The 17,899-nt window shown below is 42.2% G+C and overlaps 1 protein-coding gene across 4 annotated transcripts in view; it reads left to right on the forward strand.

Moving 5' to 3' along the window:
* The first annotated feature begins 250 nt into the window (after window positions 1-250).
* LOC112215325 (rho GTPase-activating protein 18) overlaps window positions 251-17,899 on the forward strand; it is a 36,270-nt gene continuing 18,621 nt past the window's right edge. Inside the window, exons 1-2 of one of the 4 annotated variants that reach the window (XM_042298784.1) lie at window positions 427-555; window positions 6,932-7,071. Coding sequence is in view for 1 of the 4 variants with exons in the window: in XM_024374268.2 (XP_024230036.1) it covers window positions 443-555 (113 nt within the window). In the remaining 3 variants the exon portion in view is untranslated. Of the gene's footprint in view, window positions 556-1,729; window positions 1,780-6,931; window positions 7,072-15,026; window positions 15,243-17,899 lie in introns of those variants that run through there. The other 3 variants (XM_024374268.2, XM_024374269.2, XM_042298785.1) reach the window with 3 other exon arrangements.

Here is a 17,899-nt window from a genome sequence, read left to right on the forward strand (position 1 = left end):
ACAAAGCAACTATACACATAAAAACATAATGAAGATGGGTAAGATGGAGACAAGGGGGCATACAAAATCACCACTGACCTTTCACATTCTGTCACTCAGTGAATGATTTTATTTAGCTATTTGGTTTAGAACAATAAAAGGCTGAGGAACGAGATAAAATAAACACGTTTAATAATGTTGACATTTGCCCAAAGGCCTATTTCATTTACATATGGAAGTGAGATGTTTTATGCAAATAAGGCCGACTTCCACTGGGTCGTCCTCTCGGGCCGTGGTGTCGGGTTTCACCGCGAGCAGGCATGAGAGTAGGAGCGGTCGATTGCTTCATTCATTTTCTGACAAGAGTAGCGCAGCGTGTGCCAATGCAAAGTAGGCTACACTCAACCCCGCTGGTTAACAGTAGCTAGGCGCTTACTTTGGTATGATATTTTGGCGGTGAGCGATGGAAATGAAAGACTCGTGTAGTGTAATTTTAACAGCATACCATTCATACGCACAGTCCAGGATACATTTGGTGGATGAGGGCTATGCGCCTCCAAGACACTCTCCTTGCAGGTAACTGGCACTTTATTGATGGAAAAGCTGCATGATAAATTACAAAATGTATGTTACCTGTTTAACTAGTTTGTTATTGTGTATCCATTGATATAACGTTCAAACAAATATGACTGGGTAAAGCGCTTTGAGAGCGAGAGCGTGGGAAATTGGGACTTTAAATTATAGTCTCTGCTGTCAGAAGTTTACTGCCTCGCTACTGGCGGTGATGGTGAGTAGCTTAGCTCTATACAAAAAGCTTTGAAGATGTTTATGGAATTATTGCGTTGGTTTCTGCTGAAGTGTCTTGTTGGTTTCTGCATAGCACCACATACGGTATGTGACACAGTTCTGACACGCTTAAGACTTGAAGTGATTTTCAAGTGTAGCCTATCAAACAAAGATGTGCCTTTGAAAATACGTTCTTAGCCTATTGGATGCATTAACTGCACATTTGCAGGATGATGTTGCCTGCTGGCACTGATCTGATGTCAGTTTTACATTATAGCTTCTGATGGGTCACGAGATCAGGATTTGAGCATTTCTACATCAGGAAAGACTGAAAACATTGTTTGGGTATCTCAGATTGTTCTGGCAATTCTCTCATAGAATCAAACTTGGTAGGAAGCATGTTTGATATGTTGTTTCTTTCATTTGAGTCACAAACCATTTAAGAAAATCATGATGAAAGTGGCCATTTTAATCCCCTTTTAAGACCTATAATCTACATGCCTCGTGTTAAAAAAAAAAAAGATTCATTAACTGTGCATGATAGACATTGGTGTCAGTGATTAGATGGAATATGTCAAGATTCAGAATAGTTTTTTGACATTCATTTATTCAACATAAATATTAACATGAAGTATCCCTTTTTTAATTTAGTTTATTTTTAGACATTGTTTTTAACAATATACTCTACAAGTACCTTACATTTCCAGAGTGGGTGCTCAGCTACTTTTGACGGTATGATCCAGTTTATGACCACCACAAACAGGGTGAATGGGAAAATGGATTCAAAGGAAACTCCCTCTGCAGGTGATTTGCTGAATGTGATTGGTTAATGACCTATTAGTAATGGGCGAGTTGTTTTTTTATGGCCCAGTGCCCCCGGTGGGTGGAGATTTCACTTAAGGACCAATGGAAGGGTCTAAAATGTATACATTCTGCCCACCCGGGACATTCAAATGAACTTGCCTATTGTTCAGATGGAGAGGTATAGCTCACTCTGGCTGGGTTGACTTTCAGGTGAGTCAAACAAAACTCTCAATTTGTAGGCAGTCACTTGGCAGGCACTGCACAGAGCACAAGGGGACATTTATATAGCCGATTATGTCTGGGTACGGCCAGTGAACATAACAACTGTAATTATAAATAGCTATATTTTTTTATATAGACCCACACAAACCAAAATGAATAAGAAATTGTTCAGGTTTCACCATGTCTCCAGTGGTGGATTTAACAAGCCAATCATCTAGGATTGCGGAGTCGTATTCATTAGGGCACACCGTAGCAAAACATTTTGCAACAGAAAACAAAAATGTGTGTTTGTTATTAGACAAGTTCCGGTAGGCCTTGTTTAAGTCTGTTTTCCTCTGTTTTCTGCCTAGTGAATACGACTGATTGAACTGCCAGGTCACTTCACCTAGCTGTGTGTGTGTGTTAAGGTTTGCAGGGCTACACTCATCTGGCATTGAACTGGAATGTTTATTGATGGAGTCCCCTGTTTGTTATGGTTCTTGGGAAGTAACCACTGTGCTGTAAATTTAGACTTCACACCACATTTCACAGCCTCTTTCCTCCATTCTAACCATTAATTCATTACATTAATATATACCACATTAGACCTATAGAAATGTTAGGCTAAAATAATATAGATAAAATATCCTTATTACTTAAGTCTTTAAAAATAATTGTATCTAAATCTGTTCTTGAGTAAGAAATGAACTCTCACACGCCATTGACTAGATGTTCTGTTATTTGAACACGTTCTTAACAATTCACTCTCTTTCCAATGATATGTGAGATAGCTGTTGACTTGTACTGTAGTAGGTACGACACGGTCTGTACTGACCGTATGTTCCACTGTGTTGCCCCACCTGAACAACCTCAGAACAGCTGTCCTCCCAGCATGCCCAGTTGTGGCCAGTTTGCCCAGACGCTCTGTGTGGCTACTTGTCCCGTGTGTGTACTTGTGCGTGTCATTGACGGGTGATGTCAGCCACGAGCTACCCGGGGTCAGGCACCGACAGGGGAGCTAGCCTCTTTTTGTGTGGCATGCCAAAAAGATGTTTACCCTTGGGATATTATGGCTTCTCAGTATTGCTCTTGAATTAATTTACGTTGAAATAATTTTTTTAGTGTGAAAGATTATCAAATGTTTCTGTGATGAAAATTGTAAGAATATTTTGGGTGAACATAATAATCTGATGTCAGTAATGTGTTAAGACAAAACGGGCCACATGTTTTCACATGGATTGGTGCTTTGACTACCAGTACAAGGTTAGATAATGAAGAGCATGGGGAACATGGTGGTTCTCTCCCTCTGCTGTTTATAAAAGGGTATCAGAACATACAGTAGGCAACATCACTTATAGTAATGGCCCTTATGATGTACGTTACAGTACTTTCACTGATCAGACTGACATTATTACAACTTTCATCCAAAATATGAGCATGTTTTACTCCAATGTTTGTAGACAATGTTCATGTAAACTAACACCGTATTGCCTCAAATTTCAAAATCATGGATGGTCAGTCCTTGCATCCTTCTTTGTCTATTAATTTGAGAGGTTACATTTCTGCAGCCCCATCCTTAATTATTTTGTTGTACATTTGACTAATCGAACCGGGGCCTGTAGTGATGCCTTAAGCACTGCAATGTGCTTTAGACCGCTGGGCCACTCAGGAGGCACCATCCTTAAGCTTTTTATTGAAAGAGTGGCAGGGAGCTCGCTTTGTTGTTTCAACTGAGGATAGCCCCCCCCCCCCTCACACAGTGTAAACTTGAATGAATAACAACCAATATAAAGTATGTAGAAAAGATAATAGAGCTATATATGATTTTTTACAAGGTCATCTTTGAGAACTAACCAGCCCCAGAATATAAACCAAACTGTCAGGGAGAATCTAAACTGTCATTTTGTTATGTTAGAGTCACTCATAACATACGAGTACAGCATAAACCAATATGTAGAATTGCAGGAAATTAGCTTTAAAACCGCAAAATGTAAAACACGCTAACTTTGCCTCCACTGCTGAAAAAAATCCTCGGGGAAATACTGAAATGACAAGTCATCTGAAGATCTGAGCAATAACTTTAAGGATAGACTGAAGGTTTGTCTAAGAACAGAATTCTCTCTGGAATCAGGTTTGCCAGATTAACTGCTGACAACATCAGGACAATTCATGGATATTTTAAGGACACACTTGCTGCTTCAGCAGTTTAAACTGGTCTAGTTGTATTTTAGCCTTCAGCTGTTTAAACTGGTCTAGTTGTATTTTTTCCAGGCCACTAAAGCCTGTGCTTTTGGGAGTGGGTTAATTTATTTTAATGAGAGCTCAGCTTTCTTTATTAATTAGCCCACTTTAGTAATCATTTGACCCATAATTTCACATTAATCTCCCAATCTAGCACCATTCTTCTTGATTGTAGAGGGCACAGCTGGTCACACTGCCACGACTGATGATAAAAAACAGAAAAGTGGCACAAAATAATTGAATAGAGAAATCAGATGGACACAGAGAGGATCCACCTTCACTACACTGCTGCTGTACACTGGGATCATGTGTCTCTCACTCCCGGGTGACATCATTCCCTCCCACAGGCTAGAGCTGTGTGTGCGTACGCACAATCATGCACTCTGTGTTTTGGCGTGTGTGCACCTTTTAAGTTTTGGGACCGGCACGTGGGTTTGTGCATTTGGGTCACTGGCAGGATTATTTTCAAAGCTTACCCTCCATTGAGTTGTCAGACACACAATGGTAACTCTTGGCACACGGGTGTCTCCCCATGACTGTGCCTATTGTAGCTGGTGAAAGACTGGCTCTTTGCAGTCTTGCAACCGCTGCTGTGGTAATTAGGGTTATTGCTATATTGGTATGGTTGCAGACTGTGCTGTTAGGCTAACGGAGATGTTTTGGAACAAACACGACTGAAATCTATAAACATCGATATTGGGTGACTGTTTATGGGTGGCTATTTATGGGTGACTGTTGGTGGTTTGACTGTTTGGAATGGATGACTAGTTACATGTAGGATTTTTGGTTGTTGGCAATTCCATGATTTTTATTTACCTTTATTTATCCAGTTAAGAGCAAATTCTTATTTTCAATGACTGCCTAGGAACAGTGGGTTACCTGCCTTGTTCAGGGGCAAAAAGGACAGATTTGTACCTTGTCACCTTGGGGGTTTGAACTTGCAACCTTCTGGTTACTAGTCCAACGCTCTAACCACTAGGCTACCCTGCCACCCCAGGGTAGTCGTGGTGGTGTGTCCAGCTGTGCCCTCTAGATTGGGAGATTAATTTGAAATTATGGGTCAAATGATTACTAAAGTGGGCTAATTAATAAAGAAAGCTGAGCTCTCATTAAAATAAATTAACCCACTCCCAAAAGCACAGGCTTTAGTGGCCTGGATAAAATACAACTAGAACAGTTGATAACGGAGACTCTGATTTTTCGCTTTAAAATGAATGCCAAACAAAAACCATTGATTTTCAAACTCTATGGACAAGGATTACTTTAAACAATTTACACTGAACATTTCACAAAAACACATTTACTGGAAGTACTGTGCAGATGTGTATTTTGCTAACAGAGTTACGGTAAAAAAAGTTTTTTTTTTTTTTTTTTGAAGCGACCACGTTTTCCAAAAACTCTTGGGTCTTTTTTTCTCATGGAATTTACCATATCCACGTTCAGTGACTTCACTTGTGAAGTGTGTTGATGTCACAGGAGAAGTCTGTTGTGGATGGTAGCTTAGTCTGTTGTGGATGGTAGCTTTTCTATAAATCACCTCCCATTTCACTGTAGCGTTTTTACAGCATATTTTGTATTTGGGCAACGTGACGAGGAACTACACAGTGACCAGCCTGAGGAAGTTGTTCTTCTGCCTGACTAAATGGACCAGCGAAACCCATTTGAGAGTTTCAAGAATTTTCTGTTTCTATCGACACATTTTTATCACCTTTTGACATGCACCGGTGATGGGAAATGCATGGGAAATGCATGGGAAATGCATGGGAAATGCATGGGAAATGCATGCCTTGTTGAAATGGAAATATCACTGTGAAGCAATGCAGTCTGTTATTTTGTGGTAAGGGAGATACACTTGATTGACGGGTTAGATACGTTTATCTCTGATATCATACAGCTCAGTACTTTTATTACCTAGTGACTGAACATGTCCCCTAAAGGCACTCATAACCTGACAGGTTACAAGGAAACCACAATGGAAGAAAAGGTCGGTAGTTCATAATGGGGGTTATGAGAAACGAGAATGAGGTTTGTCTCTATAACCTGTCTCCTCCCCTTAAGGAATCATAGCTTTCACCTGGTCAGTTTGTCATGGAAAGGGCAGGTGTTCCTAATGTTTTGTCCACTCAGCAGGTTAGGTGAACTGAATTTTAATTGTGCGTGGTCACTGAAAATGTAGTGCATTTGAACTTTACCACTTAAGATGTGACCGAAACGAAGCACACTACTCAAGTACTTCCCACATTGACTCAGTGTTGACATAGTGGAATTGAAACCCCCTTTCTATGGTGAAGATGTTGGGACGGAAATACCTGCCATAAATCCTTTTGAAATAAAACACCTGGATGTGCAGTGGGATCATTCCATATGAATTCAATAACTTTCTGACTACATACATGGGCAAACATGTATGTAAAGGTTTCGTTCAAATCAAAAGGGGTGCAGTCAAAGTTATTCATATGGAACGACCCAGTGATAAAATGTGATAGGTTAGCAATAAATAGGACGATGACTGAGACAAATGAGCGAGTGACTGCCCGGTCTGGCATTTTTGGCAATGCTGCCTGTCCACATTCCACTCCTCCGCTCTCAGGTAGGACTGAGTGAGCGATGGATGCTGTACATGCTGACTGACGTTTAGGCATTCATCATCTTCCAGAGGTAGAGAACCAAGCCATCCAGAACAGCTGATCTACTTTATTGTTGCTCTCCATACCTGAGGGGCTTGGGGTTGGAGAGAGGAGCTGTAATGTTATACCTGAGTGGATTATGACTGGATGGGAGAAAGACTGATCTACTCTGCTGTGTTTCTATACCTGAAGGGCTTGGAACACAGAGAGAGGGGCTGTAATGTTATACCTGAGTGGATTATGACTTGACTGGAGAAAGACTGATCTACTCTGCTGTGTTTCTATACCTGAAGGGCTTGGAACACGGAGAGAGGGGCTGTAATGTTATACCTGAGTGGATTATGACTGGACTGGAGAAAGACTGATCTACTCTGCTGTGTTTCTATACCTGAAGGGCTTGGAACACGGAGAGAGGGGCTGCCACTATACACAAGTAAACAACTTTTTAATTTATTTTTTATGTAACCTTTATATAACTAGGCAAGTCAGTTAAGAAAAAAAAAAGTCTTATTTACAATGACAACCCACTGTTCCCCGGTAGGCTAACTGTCTTGTTCAGGGGCAGAACAACAGATTTTTACCTTGTCAGCTCGGGGATTCGATCCAGCAACCTTTCGGTTACTGGCCCAACACTCTAACCACTACACCTGTAACCGGTGTGGAATGGCTAACTAGTTAGCGGTGGCATCACTCGCTCTGAGACCTTGAAGTAGTTGTTTCCCTTGCTCTGCAAGGACAAGCGGCTTTTGTGGAGCGATAGTTAATGATGCTTTGTGCGATTGTTGATGTGTTCAGAGTGTCTCTGGTTTGAGCCCAGGTTGGGGCAAGGAGAGCGACGGAAGCAACACTGTTACACACACACACACAGATTATTATAAAAGCTGTTCTGTCCTGATAAAGGGGAAGAGGTTGGACAGTTGACAGCGACTCTTGTAAACCATTGAGGGTGAGCGGCTTCTTTATCAGCTGAAGAATTGTTTATTTGCTGTGGAGGATTTATTGTTTTATCATTCTATGCTGCACATGAGCGATCGATTATTCAATCCTCCCATGTCCGTATTCAGAAATTTGTTGTCAGGAAAGTAGTTTTGATTTTACTGCAATTTGAGTTAACTGACTGATGTGACAGGATTACTGGAACGTCTTATTTAAAAAATATTTAAAAAATGACAATAAGAAGACCGTGATTTGTGAGACTAATGACTACTTTGTACCTAGATCCATATTTCATGTAGAGATGTTGGTTGTTACTGTAGTGCTGACCTTTGGCTGGAAACAGTCTCTGAAGTTATAACATTGCACCTGACAACTATAACAATGTAAAGATGATCTTTCAACCAGAATAATTCTGTGGATAATATCAAATTAACACGATTATCTCTCTTAAAGTAGAAAAAAAGATACGGCTGAAATGAGTGTTGACAGTATGTGTGTCAATTTCGTCCTCGTTTCACTGCCTCTTCCTACAATAATTGCTTTGTATAGCACGGCAGGAGGCAGTGTGAATTTGAAAGGGAAATGATCACTATGGAGTTGGCATACGCTCTGCTCTCTCTCTTTCACACACTCACACTGTAGTCAGTTATGTTGTGTAGTCCACGCTGAGATGGAGTTGGACATGCAAGCCTGACAAAAACAATACCGGTAGGCAACTCCCATGGTTGAAAGGCTTTTAAAGGCTGTGGATGTGTATTTATGTAACAGAGACTACAATTGGGCCTCTCAAGCATCATTTGATGTTCTGAATCTGTTTGGGCTACAGATGGTCATCTGTTTGGGCTACAGATGGTCATCTGTTTGGGCTACAGATGGTCATCTGTTTGGGCTACAGATGGTCATCTGTTTGGGCTACAGATGGTCATCTGTTTGGGCTACAGATGGTCATCTGTTTGGGCTACAGATGGTCATCTGTTTGGGCTACAGATGGTCATCTGTTTGGGCTACAGATGGTCATCTGTTTGGGCTACAGATGGTCATCTGTTTGGGCTACAGATGGTCATCTGTTTGGGCTATCTGTTTGGGCTACAGATGGTCATCTGTTTGGGCTACAGATGGTCATCTGTTTGGGCTACAGATGGTCACCTGTTTGGGCTACAGATGGTCACCTGTTTGGGCTACAGATGGTCACCTGTTTGGGCTACAGATGGTCACCTGTGCCCCAGCAAACGGCAGCTCTTTTAAAACTATGAATGTTGTCACCCTAAAATACCCCAAATGTCATTCCAGGGTATATATAACCTGTTCTTTTTGAGCCTGTTGGCCAGATGTTAGATTTAATTTCTATATTATGTGAACTATTTTTAAAGTCTGTTTTTAGATCTACTGAATGCACTTGGCTCGGTTTAAAGAGCTCATGTGCCTAACTTGATAGAAACTTCCAGTGTAGTGAGGGAGACTTTATCACGTTGCTATGTCATACTGGCTGGATGTCTGCCTGCTTGAACGCCAATAAAACATGAAATGACCCAGGGCATCGATACATCACTCAGAGATGCACAAAAACAATATAACATTACGAAATGGGTGAACCTTTCCTTTAACGTTGTCACATGTACAGTGCATTCGGAAAGTATTCAGACCCCTTGACTTTTTCCACGTTTTGTTACGTTCCAGCCTTACTCTAAAAAATGTCCCCTCGTCAATATACACACAATACCCCATAATGACAAAGCGAAAACAGGTTTTTATACTTTTTTGCAAATAAAACCCATTTAAATGTGAAATCACATTTAACATCAGTATTCAGACCCTTTACTCAGTACTTTGTCGAAGCACCTTATGGCAGCGATTACAGCCTTGAGTCTTCTTGGGTATGACGCTACAAGCTTGGTATTTGGGGAGTTTCTTCCATTCTTCTCTGCAGATCCTCTCAAGCTCTGTCAGTTTGGATGGGGAGCGTCGTTGCACAGCTATTTTCAGGTCTCTCATGAGATGTTGGATCAGGTTCAAGTCTGGGCTCTGGCTGGGTCACTCAAGGATATTCAGAGACTTGTACCGAAGCCACTCCTGCGTTGTCTTTGCTGTGTGCTTAGGGTCGTTGTCCTGTTGGAAGGTGAACCTTCACCCCAGTCTGAGGTCCTGAGAGCCCTGGAGCAGGTTTTCATCAGGGATCTTTCTTTACTTTGCTCGGTTCATCTTTCCCTCAACCCTGACTATTCTCCCAGTCCCTGCTGCTGAAAAAAACACCCCCACAGCATGATGCTGCCACCACCATGCTTCACTGTAGGGATGGTGCCAGGTTTCCTATAGACGTGGCGCTTGGCATTCAGGTTAACTTCTTGGTGACGGGGGCAGTATTGAACAGCTTGGATGAATAAGGTGCCCAGAGTAAACTGCCTGCTACTCTGTCCCAGATGCTAATATATGCATATAATTAGTAGTATTGGATAGAAAACACTCTGAAGTTTCTAAACCTGTTTGAATGATGTCTGTGAGTATAACAGAACTCATATGGCAGGTGAAAACCTGAGACAAATCCAACCAGGAAATGGGAAATCTGAGGTTTGTAGTTTCATTTAAGTGATTGCCTATACAATATGCTGTGTCTATGGGGCCAGATTGCACTTCCCAAGGCTTCCAGCAGATGTCAACAGTCTTTAGAACGTTGTTTGAGGCTTCTATTGTGGAAGGGTGTCGAATAACAGCTGTTTCAACAAGTGGACTAGGCTGTGGCCAATCAGTTGTTTACTACGCGGGCGCGCTGTTCTATTTTCCTCTGTAATGAATACGCTATTGTCCGGTTGGAATATTATTGAAGATTTATTATAAAATACCTTACGGATTGATTGTAAACATCATTTGACATGTTTCTACAACCTGTTATGGAACTCTTGTGACTTTTTGTCTGTATTTTGCAATTGCGCATTGTGCCTTTTGGAATAGTGAACTAAACGCGCGGAGGTATTTGGACATAAATATGGACGTAATCGAACAAAACAAACATTTCTTGGGAGTCGATTCCGACAAAGATCAACAAAGGTAAGTGAAGATTTATAATGCTATTTATGACTTTTGTTGACTCTACAATTTGGCGGGTAACTGTATGGCTTGCTTTTGTGGCTGAACCTGTTCAGATTATTGAATATTGTGCTTTTGCCGTAAAGCTTTTTTGAAATCTGACACAGCGGTTGCATTAAGAACAAGTTTATCTTTAATTCTATGTAAAACATGTATCTTTCATCAAAGTTTATGATAGGTATTTCTGTTATTTGATGTGGCTCTCTGCAATTTCTCCGGAGGTTTTGGAGGCATTTGAGTTTTTTTTTTACACCTCTCTTTGGTTGGAAAATGGCTGAATGATTTCTGTGACTAGTTGCTGACCTAACATAATGATATGTACTGCTTTTCCCAAAAAGCCTTTTTGAAATCGGACACTGGTTGGATTAACGAGAAGTGTATCTTTAAAATGGTGTAAAATACTTGTATGGCTGAGGAATTTTAATTATGAGATTTCTGTTGTTTTGAATTTGGCGCCCTGCAATTTCACTGGCTGTTGGCGAGGTGGGACGCTAGCGTCCCGAACGATCCCAGAGAGGTTAAAGAGTAAAATCTTGGTTTCATCAGATCAGAGAATCTTGTTTATTTTGGTCTGAGAGTCCTTTAGGTGCCTTTTTGGCAAACTCCAAGCAGGCTGTCATGTGCTCTTTACTGAGGAGTGGATTCCGTCTAGCCAATCTACCATAGGCCTGATTGGTGGAGTGCTGCAGAGGTGGTTTTCATTCTGGAAGGTTCTAATCTCCACACAGAAACTATGGAGCTCTTTCAGAGTGACCATTGGGTTCTTGGTCACCTCCCTAACCAAGGCCTTTCTCCCCCGATTGCTCAGTTTGGCCGTGCGGCCAGCTCAAGGAAGAGTCATGGTGGTACCAAACTTCTTCCATTTTAAGAATGATGGAGGCCACTGTGTTCTCAGAACTTCAATGCTGCAGAAATGTTTTGGTACTCTTCCCCAGATCTGTATCTCAACACAATCCTGTCTCAGCGCTCTACGGACAATTCCTTCCACCTCATGGCTTGGTTTTTTTATCAACTGTGGGACCTTCTATAGACAGGTATGTGCCTTTCCAAATCATGTCCATTCAATTTCAATTTCAATTTTCCACAGGTGGACTCCAAGTTGTAGAAACATCTTGAGGATGATCAGGATGTACCTGAGCTCCATTTTTGAGTCTCATAGCAGAGGATCTGAATACTTATGTAAATAAGGTGTTATTGTTTTTTAATAAAGTTGCAAAAAAAAAGAAGCTTTCTCTTTTATGTGGTATTGTGTCTAGATTGAGGAAAATTTTGTATTTCATTCATTTTAGAATAAGGCTGTAATGTAACAAAATGTGGAAAAGGGGAAGGGTTTTGAATATTTTCAGAATACACTGTAAATGGGGGGGGGTTCTAATGTTTACCTAAATATATGGTTTGGTTGTTTATGTGATTATGGCAAATTTCAATGACTTCACTTATTTATTTTCATTCACCATTTCTTTTTTTTTTGTCAGGAGTTTACAGTCCACTAACATTCATATAATAGTACATCTCTAGTCTAGATAGATATGTTTTCTATGTCTAGTTTGCTCTTTGGCCATTTGGTAATGATGGCGTACCAGGCTCCGGCTATCTTTTAAAAGGCCAAACAGGATGTAACTGCTGCAGTCAAGAGGAGCCTGTTTCTCACAATGGACCTTCATTCCATGAACAATAACACACACAACATGCACTGCTTTCCCTTCCAAATAACTGACATCAGCTTGTGATGTTACAGGCTGTTTGTAATGTAACTACCAGGTTTGAAAATGCAGTTAAAGGTACTTTGTTGAAGAAGGATGAGTGGCCATTTTACAATATTATTGGCGGCCATTTTCAATTTGTACTGCAGATTTGACAGTGACGTAATGCTAGGCTAATCAACAAAACAGATGGTGTGGGGGGGGGACGTGACTTCATGCCACACTTCATGAGCTATTTTGGCTGCGGGAGTCTAAAACACGAGTTCTGGACAAAGTGGAGACAACACAAGATGGTATTCCATTGAATTTCCATTAGTCATGGGCAGCGATGTTAGTCAACATATGATGACACTTTGGCCCTGGTCATGCTGGTCATGACATAACAATCATCCTTTTATCAAGGTACTGGCCCAAAACATCCCCATACAACTCATGAATCGTTACTGATGTTTTGGGTCGTATCCCAATCTTCATACAAACCCCCATCCGTCCACTAACGCCACTCAAGCAACCTATACATCCCCAATCAAGTGTATTAATCAGTGAGGCAGCCATTACATCCTTGTTTTTATTGATCTGTAGTTGGAGGATGTAGCCTGCTGTTATGTTGTTAATGCCCCTGCTTTTTACCAGACCTGTACTAAAAAGGGTGCGCTATGCTCACAGCCCCTCTTTTTAGTGTGTTGTGTATATGTATGCGTGTGTATCTATTTTCTTTGAGGCCATAGTGACCTTAGTGAACCCAGGTAGATCTGAGGGTGTTGAGAGGGTCTGCAAACTAAATAGTGGCTCTTGACCCGCGGTGCTAGACCAGACTCTCTACTGTGTGACCGGTAGGAGGGGAATTGGCTCTTGCTCTTCACTAACCTCTAACAGGGGCCTATTGTATGCATCTTCTGATGAGAACAGGGGGCTTGCTGATGAGAGCAGGGGGCCTTGCTGATGAGAGCAGGGGGGCCTTGCTGATGAGAGCAGGGGGGCTTGCTGATGAGAGTAGGGGGGCTTGCTGATGAGAGCAGGGGGTCTCGTGATGAGGGCAGGTGGGGGTCTGGTGATGAGGGGGTGTTATGATAATGGCAGCTGGATGAACTGGTGATCAGTCGTCTAGCCCCACTCAGATAATCAGATGTGTAGGAAGGGGAAAGTCCCATTTTTGTCTTTTAATGTCACTGAAGAAACTGTTCAAGAAAGAGAGGGGTCAGGCCCATAGTACGACTGGTCAAGGAAATGATTGATAGCGGACTGACTTTGGATCAGTTGTTGGTTGGGCTTTAGCCTACAAACCAGAATGAATGTAATGCTAGCTGTGACCAGGTCTGGACCATATGCACCAGACCCCCAAGTGTATTTTTGGAAAGCCAGATGTTCCAGCCCCTAGCCAGGGGCTTATTAAGGAAAATGAGTTTTAGTTTTGACCGTCACACTGATTTAAGATCAACATGTGTTGTTGTTATTTGCACAGTTTTAAAGTTGGAAAGATAAAGTTTTTAGGTTTTAGACACACATGCGCTACAGTCAGCAATTTGGCACGTGCACGATTTTGATTTCATCGCTTCGTAAAGTGTATGGCCAATTGAATCAGTAGGAGATCTGGGAGAAGGTTTTAGCTGATTCACTTATGAAGGAAGGGGATGCCAAAGTGGCTTTGGCAGGTTTTGAAGGGCACGCTTCCAATACTTTACTTTCCAGCAGTGAGCCACTGGCTGCACAGGAGAGTGGTCTTGGTCGGACATGTTTTAAAGCTGCAGTGAGTGAGTCGAAACACGTGTAAATGGTTATGCTTTTCGGGGGTATTGTTGTTGGACTCTGGCCTTGGCTCTCAGGCCCTGGTGTTGACATTCTTGGAGGAATTAGGTCATGATTGGAGGGCTCTTGGTTTTCTACTCCGATTACAGACCTCCGTACCCACTCCCTGCCCTCGCTCTGCTTTCTATCCATCAAGACCAGGCCAGCTCCACATGTTTCCAGTTTCTCCATCACCATTGACCTACATATGATGTTTGGGGAGGGGGGGGGGGGTCATTTAAGGAAATATTCATATTTTATCTTTGATTTTGAATTACTTTGGAGCTCCAGTAATGATCTGATGTAAAAACAATAAAAATATATTTAATTGAAATGATTGTTTTGAGCAGAGCTTTTTGGAAGATTTTCACTTATAACAGGACTGCTGGGATGCACAGCAAGAGTTATTTGAAGTTGTTTGTATTCCAGGTTTGTCACATTTTAAGAGGGATCTGTATTTGTACTATTCCTAATTAGACTCATTATGGGTTAGGTTTGCCCTTAATAGAGCCATTTCTTAAATGTACCAGAAGTTAACTGCCATGTCCTCTTTCTCCCTCACTGTCTTTCTGACTCTTTCTCCCTCACTGTCTTTCTGACTTTCTCCACTGGATCTGTCAGAAAGAGAGGGAGAGTGAAAGAGGTGCAGAGATGTGGGCATGTAATGACCTTTAAAGAGGCAGTTGAGGCTTGGTGAAGATTAAAGCAGAGAAGAGGAATTGTAAGCAGTAAATATGTCTGGAGGGGGGCAGGGGAGTGGAGAAGGGGAGGGGTGAAAGAGAGACTGGGAGTGAGGGAAGGAGGGGAGAAAGCTGGACACTGGAAACTTGTGTGCCTCCCCACGGAGTGGGAATGGGATGGAGGGAGAACGCGAGAGAGGAGGTGTGTGTGTGTGTGTGTGTGTGTGGAGAGATGAGTCTCTGTGGAACCCAAGCTCTGTCTGTAGGAGGATATCCTGAGATAGTTGTCTCTGTCTCTCTCTCCCTGCCTGGCTTCAAACAGATTTGTTTATATACTCTAGACAGGCACCTCTCTCTCTTTTAGATCACTAGAGTTCACTCGCTCCCCTCTTCTCTCGGGCTGGATGAGGAACTGAAAGGTAATCTGATTTTTCCTCCGTGTGTGTGTGTGTGTGTGTGTGTGTGTGTGTGTGTGTGATTGATTCTTGTGAAGTGGAACATTAACACATGGACTGTCTGTATTGATGATGGTGTGAATGAATACGTATTGTATTTACTAAGATATTTCCTTTGAGAACATTCAGTACCTTTTAGCCAGAGGTCATGGATTATGACTTCTAATTCCATTTAGTTATTTGTATGAATGTTTTGATTTTTGTGAGGGGCAAAGATATTTCAGAGCAATTTTTTATTTAGGATATCCTACCAAGAAGCACACCTGAAGACTTAGGGATTGTAGTACATTCATTATATCTGAATTGACTGTAGTGGAACGGTACCCACATGATGGACAAGAAAGGTTTTTGAACGGAATGATGGTTCTATAGGTATCCTAAGCTGTGGTATGACTACTGTATGTATCCGCTGTGGTATGACTACTGTGTGTATCCGTTGTGGTATGTGTACTGTGTGTATCCGTTGTGGTATGTGTACTGTGTGTATCCGCTGTGGTATGTGTACTGTGTGTATCCGCTGTGGTATGTGTACTGTGTATCCGCTGCGGTATGACTACTGTGTGTATTCGCTGTGGTATGTGTACTGTGTGTATCCGCTGTGGTATGACTACTGTATGTATTTGCTGTGGTATGGGTACTGTATGTATCCGCTGTGGTATGACTACTGTATGTATCCGCTGTGGTATGACTGCTGTGGTGTGACTACTGTATGTATCCGCTGTGGTATGACTACTGTATGTATCCGCTGTGGTATGGGTACTGTCTGTATGGGCACTGTGTGTGTCCGCTGGCGTATGGGCACTGTGTGTGTCCGCTGGCGTATGGGCACTGTATGTATGGGTACTGTGTGTCCGCTGGCGTATGGGTACTGTATGTATCTGCTGGCGTATGGGTACTGTCTGTATCCGCTGGCGTATGGACACTGTATCCGTACTAGTGAATCACAGGAAGCCATAGTGACTGTAGTATAGCCTACTTTACATAATGGGTCACTGGAATGGTGTCACTCTGTCCCTACACTACCAGCACCTGAGTTAGGAATCTCTCCATCTAAAACTCTTTACTCTTCAACTTGAATTTATTTTAATAAACCTCCTTAACATGACCTGAGGGGAAATGGCTGGGTAGAACTAAGTGTGTCTGTGTCATACATACCTTAACTGTTCTGTATTTCACCTAATAAGGCTTCTTTCATTTTTGGTTTGAACCAGATGTTTCTTGATATTTTAGAGACTGGAGATTAACCACTCTGTGAATCAACTGAGGTGTCTTAGTGTGTCTACTATTGACTCTGTTCTAGGAAAAACAACCAGGGCCAGTATTCACAAAGTGTCTCAGAGTAGAAGTACTTATCTAGGATTTATTGTGAAGATCATAAGATTTCTAAGATGTTTTGTGTATACTGGTCCTGACCTATGCCCCGTCAGTTGCCAGCATCATAGCAGGTGACGTCGCTGTTGTTCAGAGACGGTGAAGAGTTGTTTTCAAGTTGTATTAGTACCGGAATGAATGGTATACATCCTCCAAACGAAATGCTTCTGTGCTGAACAGCTGTCACCCACACACACAGATCCAAACCTGCTCTTCAACAAGCACAGCATATTTCTTTGTGTCAACAAACCGGCCTTACACATGGAATTGATGTTTTATTCTGTACACATGGATTCCTAGAAAAAGGTTGTGTTCATTTGAATTGTCATGATATGTGCATGAGGAGGCCTACGTTTCTAAACCTATATCAATGGGGATAGTCATAACCTTAAAGTGTTCTTAGCTTATTCTTTGCCTCTACAGCCCATCATACTAGCTACTCTTCCTGTAATGAATGGCATACTGTAGGCCTGTATGTTATTCTGTGAAATCTCATGTGATAACATGAGGGGTGTGAGGGTGGAGCGGTACCCAGGGGAACAAAAACCCATTAAAACAAAGTTCCGCCATCCACACGCCCAGCATGCATCATTCTAATCAATAACATCCCCCCTAAGTGTGGCCAGGGCCAGCTTCCTGGCGCACACACACACACACACACACACACACACTTATCAATATTTGAATACAAACAAGCAGGCATACCTTTTTCCCTGAATACTGATGTGCTTTTGGCCCTACGGGAGCTTGCAAAAAAAATTGTCCATTGTGCAGCAAATTTAATTTGAACAGAATTGAACGAAATTGCGATGGTTTCCATGCTGAATAGATAGTAGGAAATCCCTTACATGCCTAGGGAAGACCCCTTTAACCTTCCCCTTGACTCCTATTCATGTCCCTCCTCCAGCTGTAGAGGGGGAGAGAAGGGTGTGTATGACACTGCCCTCGGTACTCTGCCACGTTCCTTTCCCAACCTATCATTCTTTGGACCAGGAACCCCCTATCCCAGCATTGACCTGGTCCATCAGACTCCATCGGACCGCATCAGACACGGGCCCAGCCATACAGGTTTAAGGGGCCAACAAGCCACAACAAGGTGCTGCTCTCCTGACCACTCATAACTCTGCCTGTCTGAAATGAAAAGGCCTGTGATGTCACGAGGCCTCTCTGTAATTAGGAGTTGTAATGGGAACCCGGCTGTGACTGGAAGCAGACAGACCTGTGGGAAGAGATGGCTTTAGGAGGGGGGA

Source organism: Oncorhynchus tshawytscha, linkage group LG16, assembly GCF_018296145.1.
Source record: "Oncorhynchus tshawytscha isolate Ot180627B linkage group LG16, Otsh_v2.0, whole genome shotgun sequence".
In the NCBI taxonomy this organism is placed as follows: Eukaryota; Metazoa; Chordata; class Actinopteri; order Salmoniformes; family Salmonidae; genus Oncorhynchus; species Oncorhynchus tshawytscha.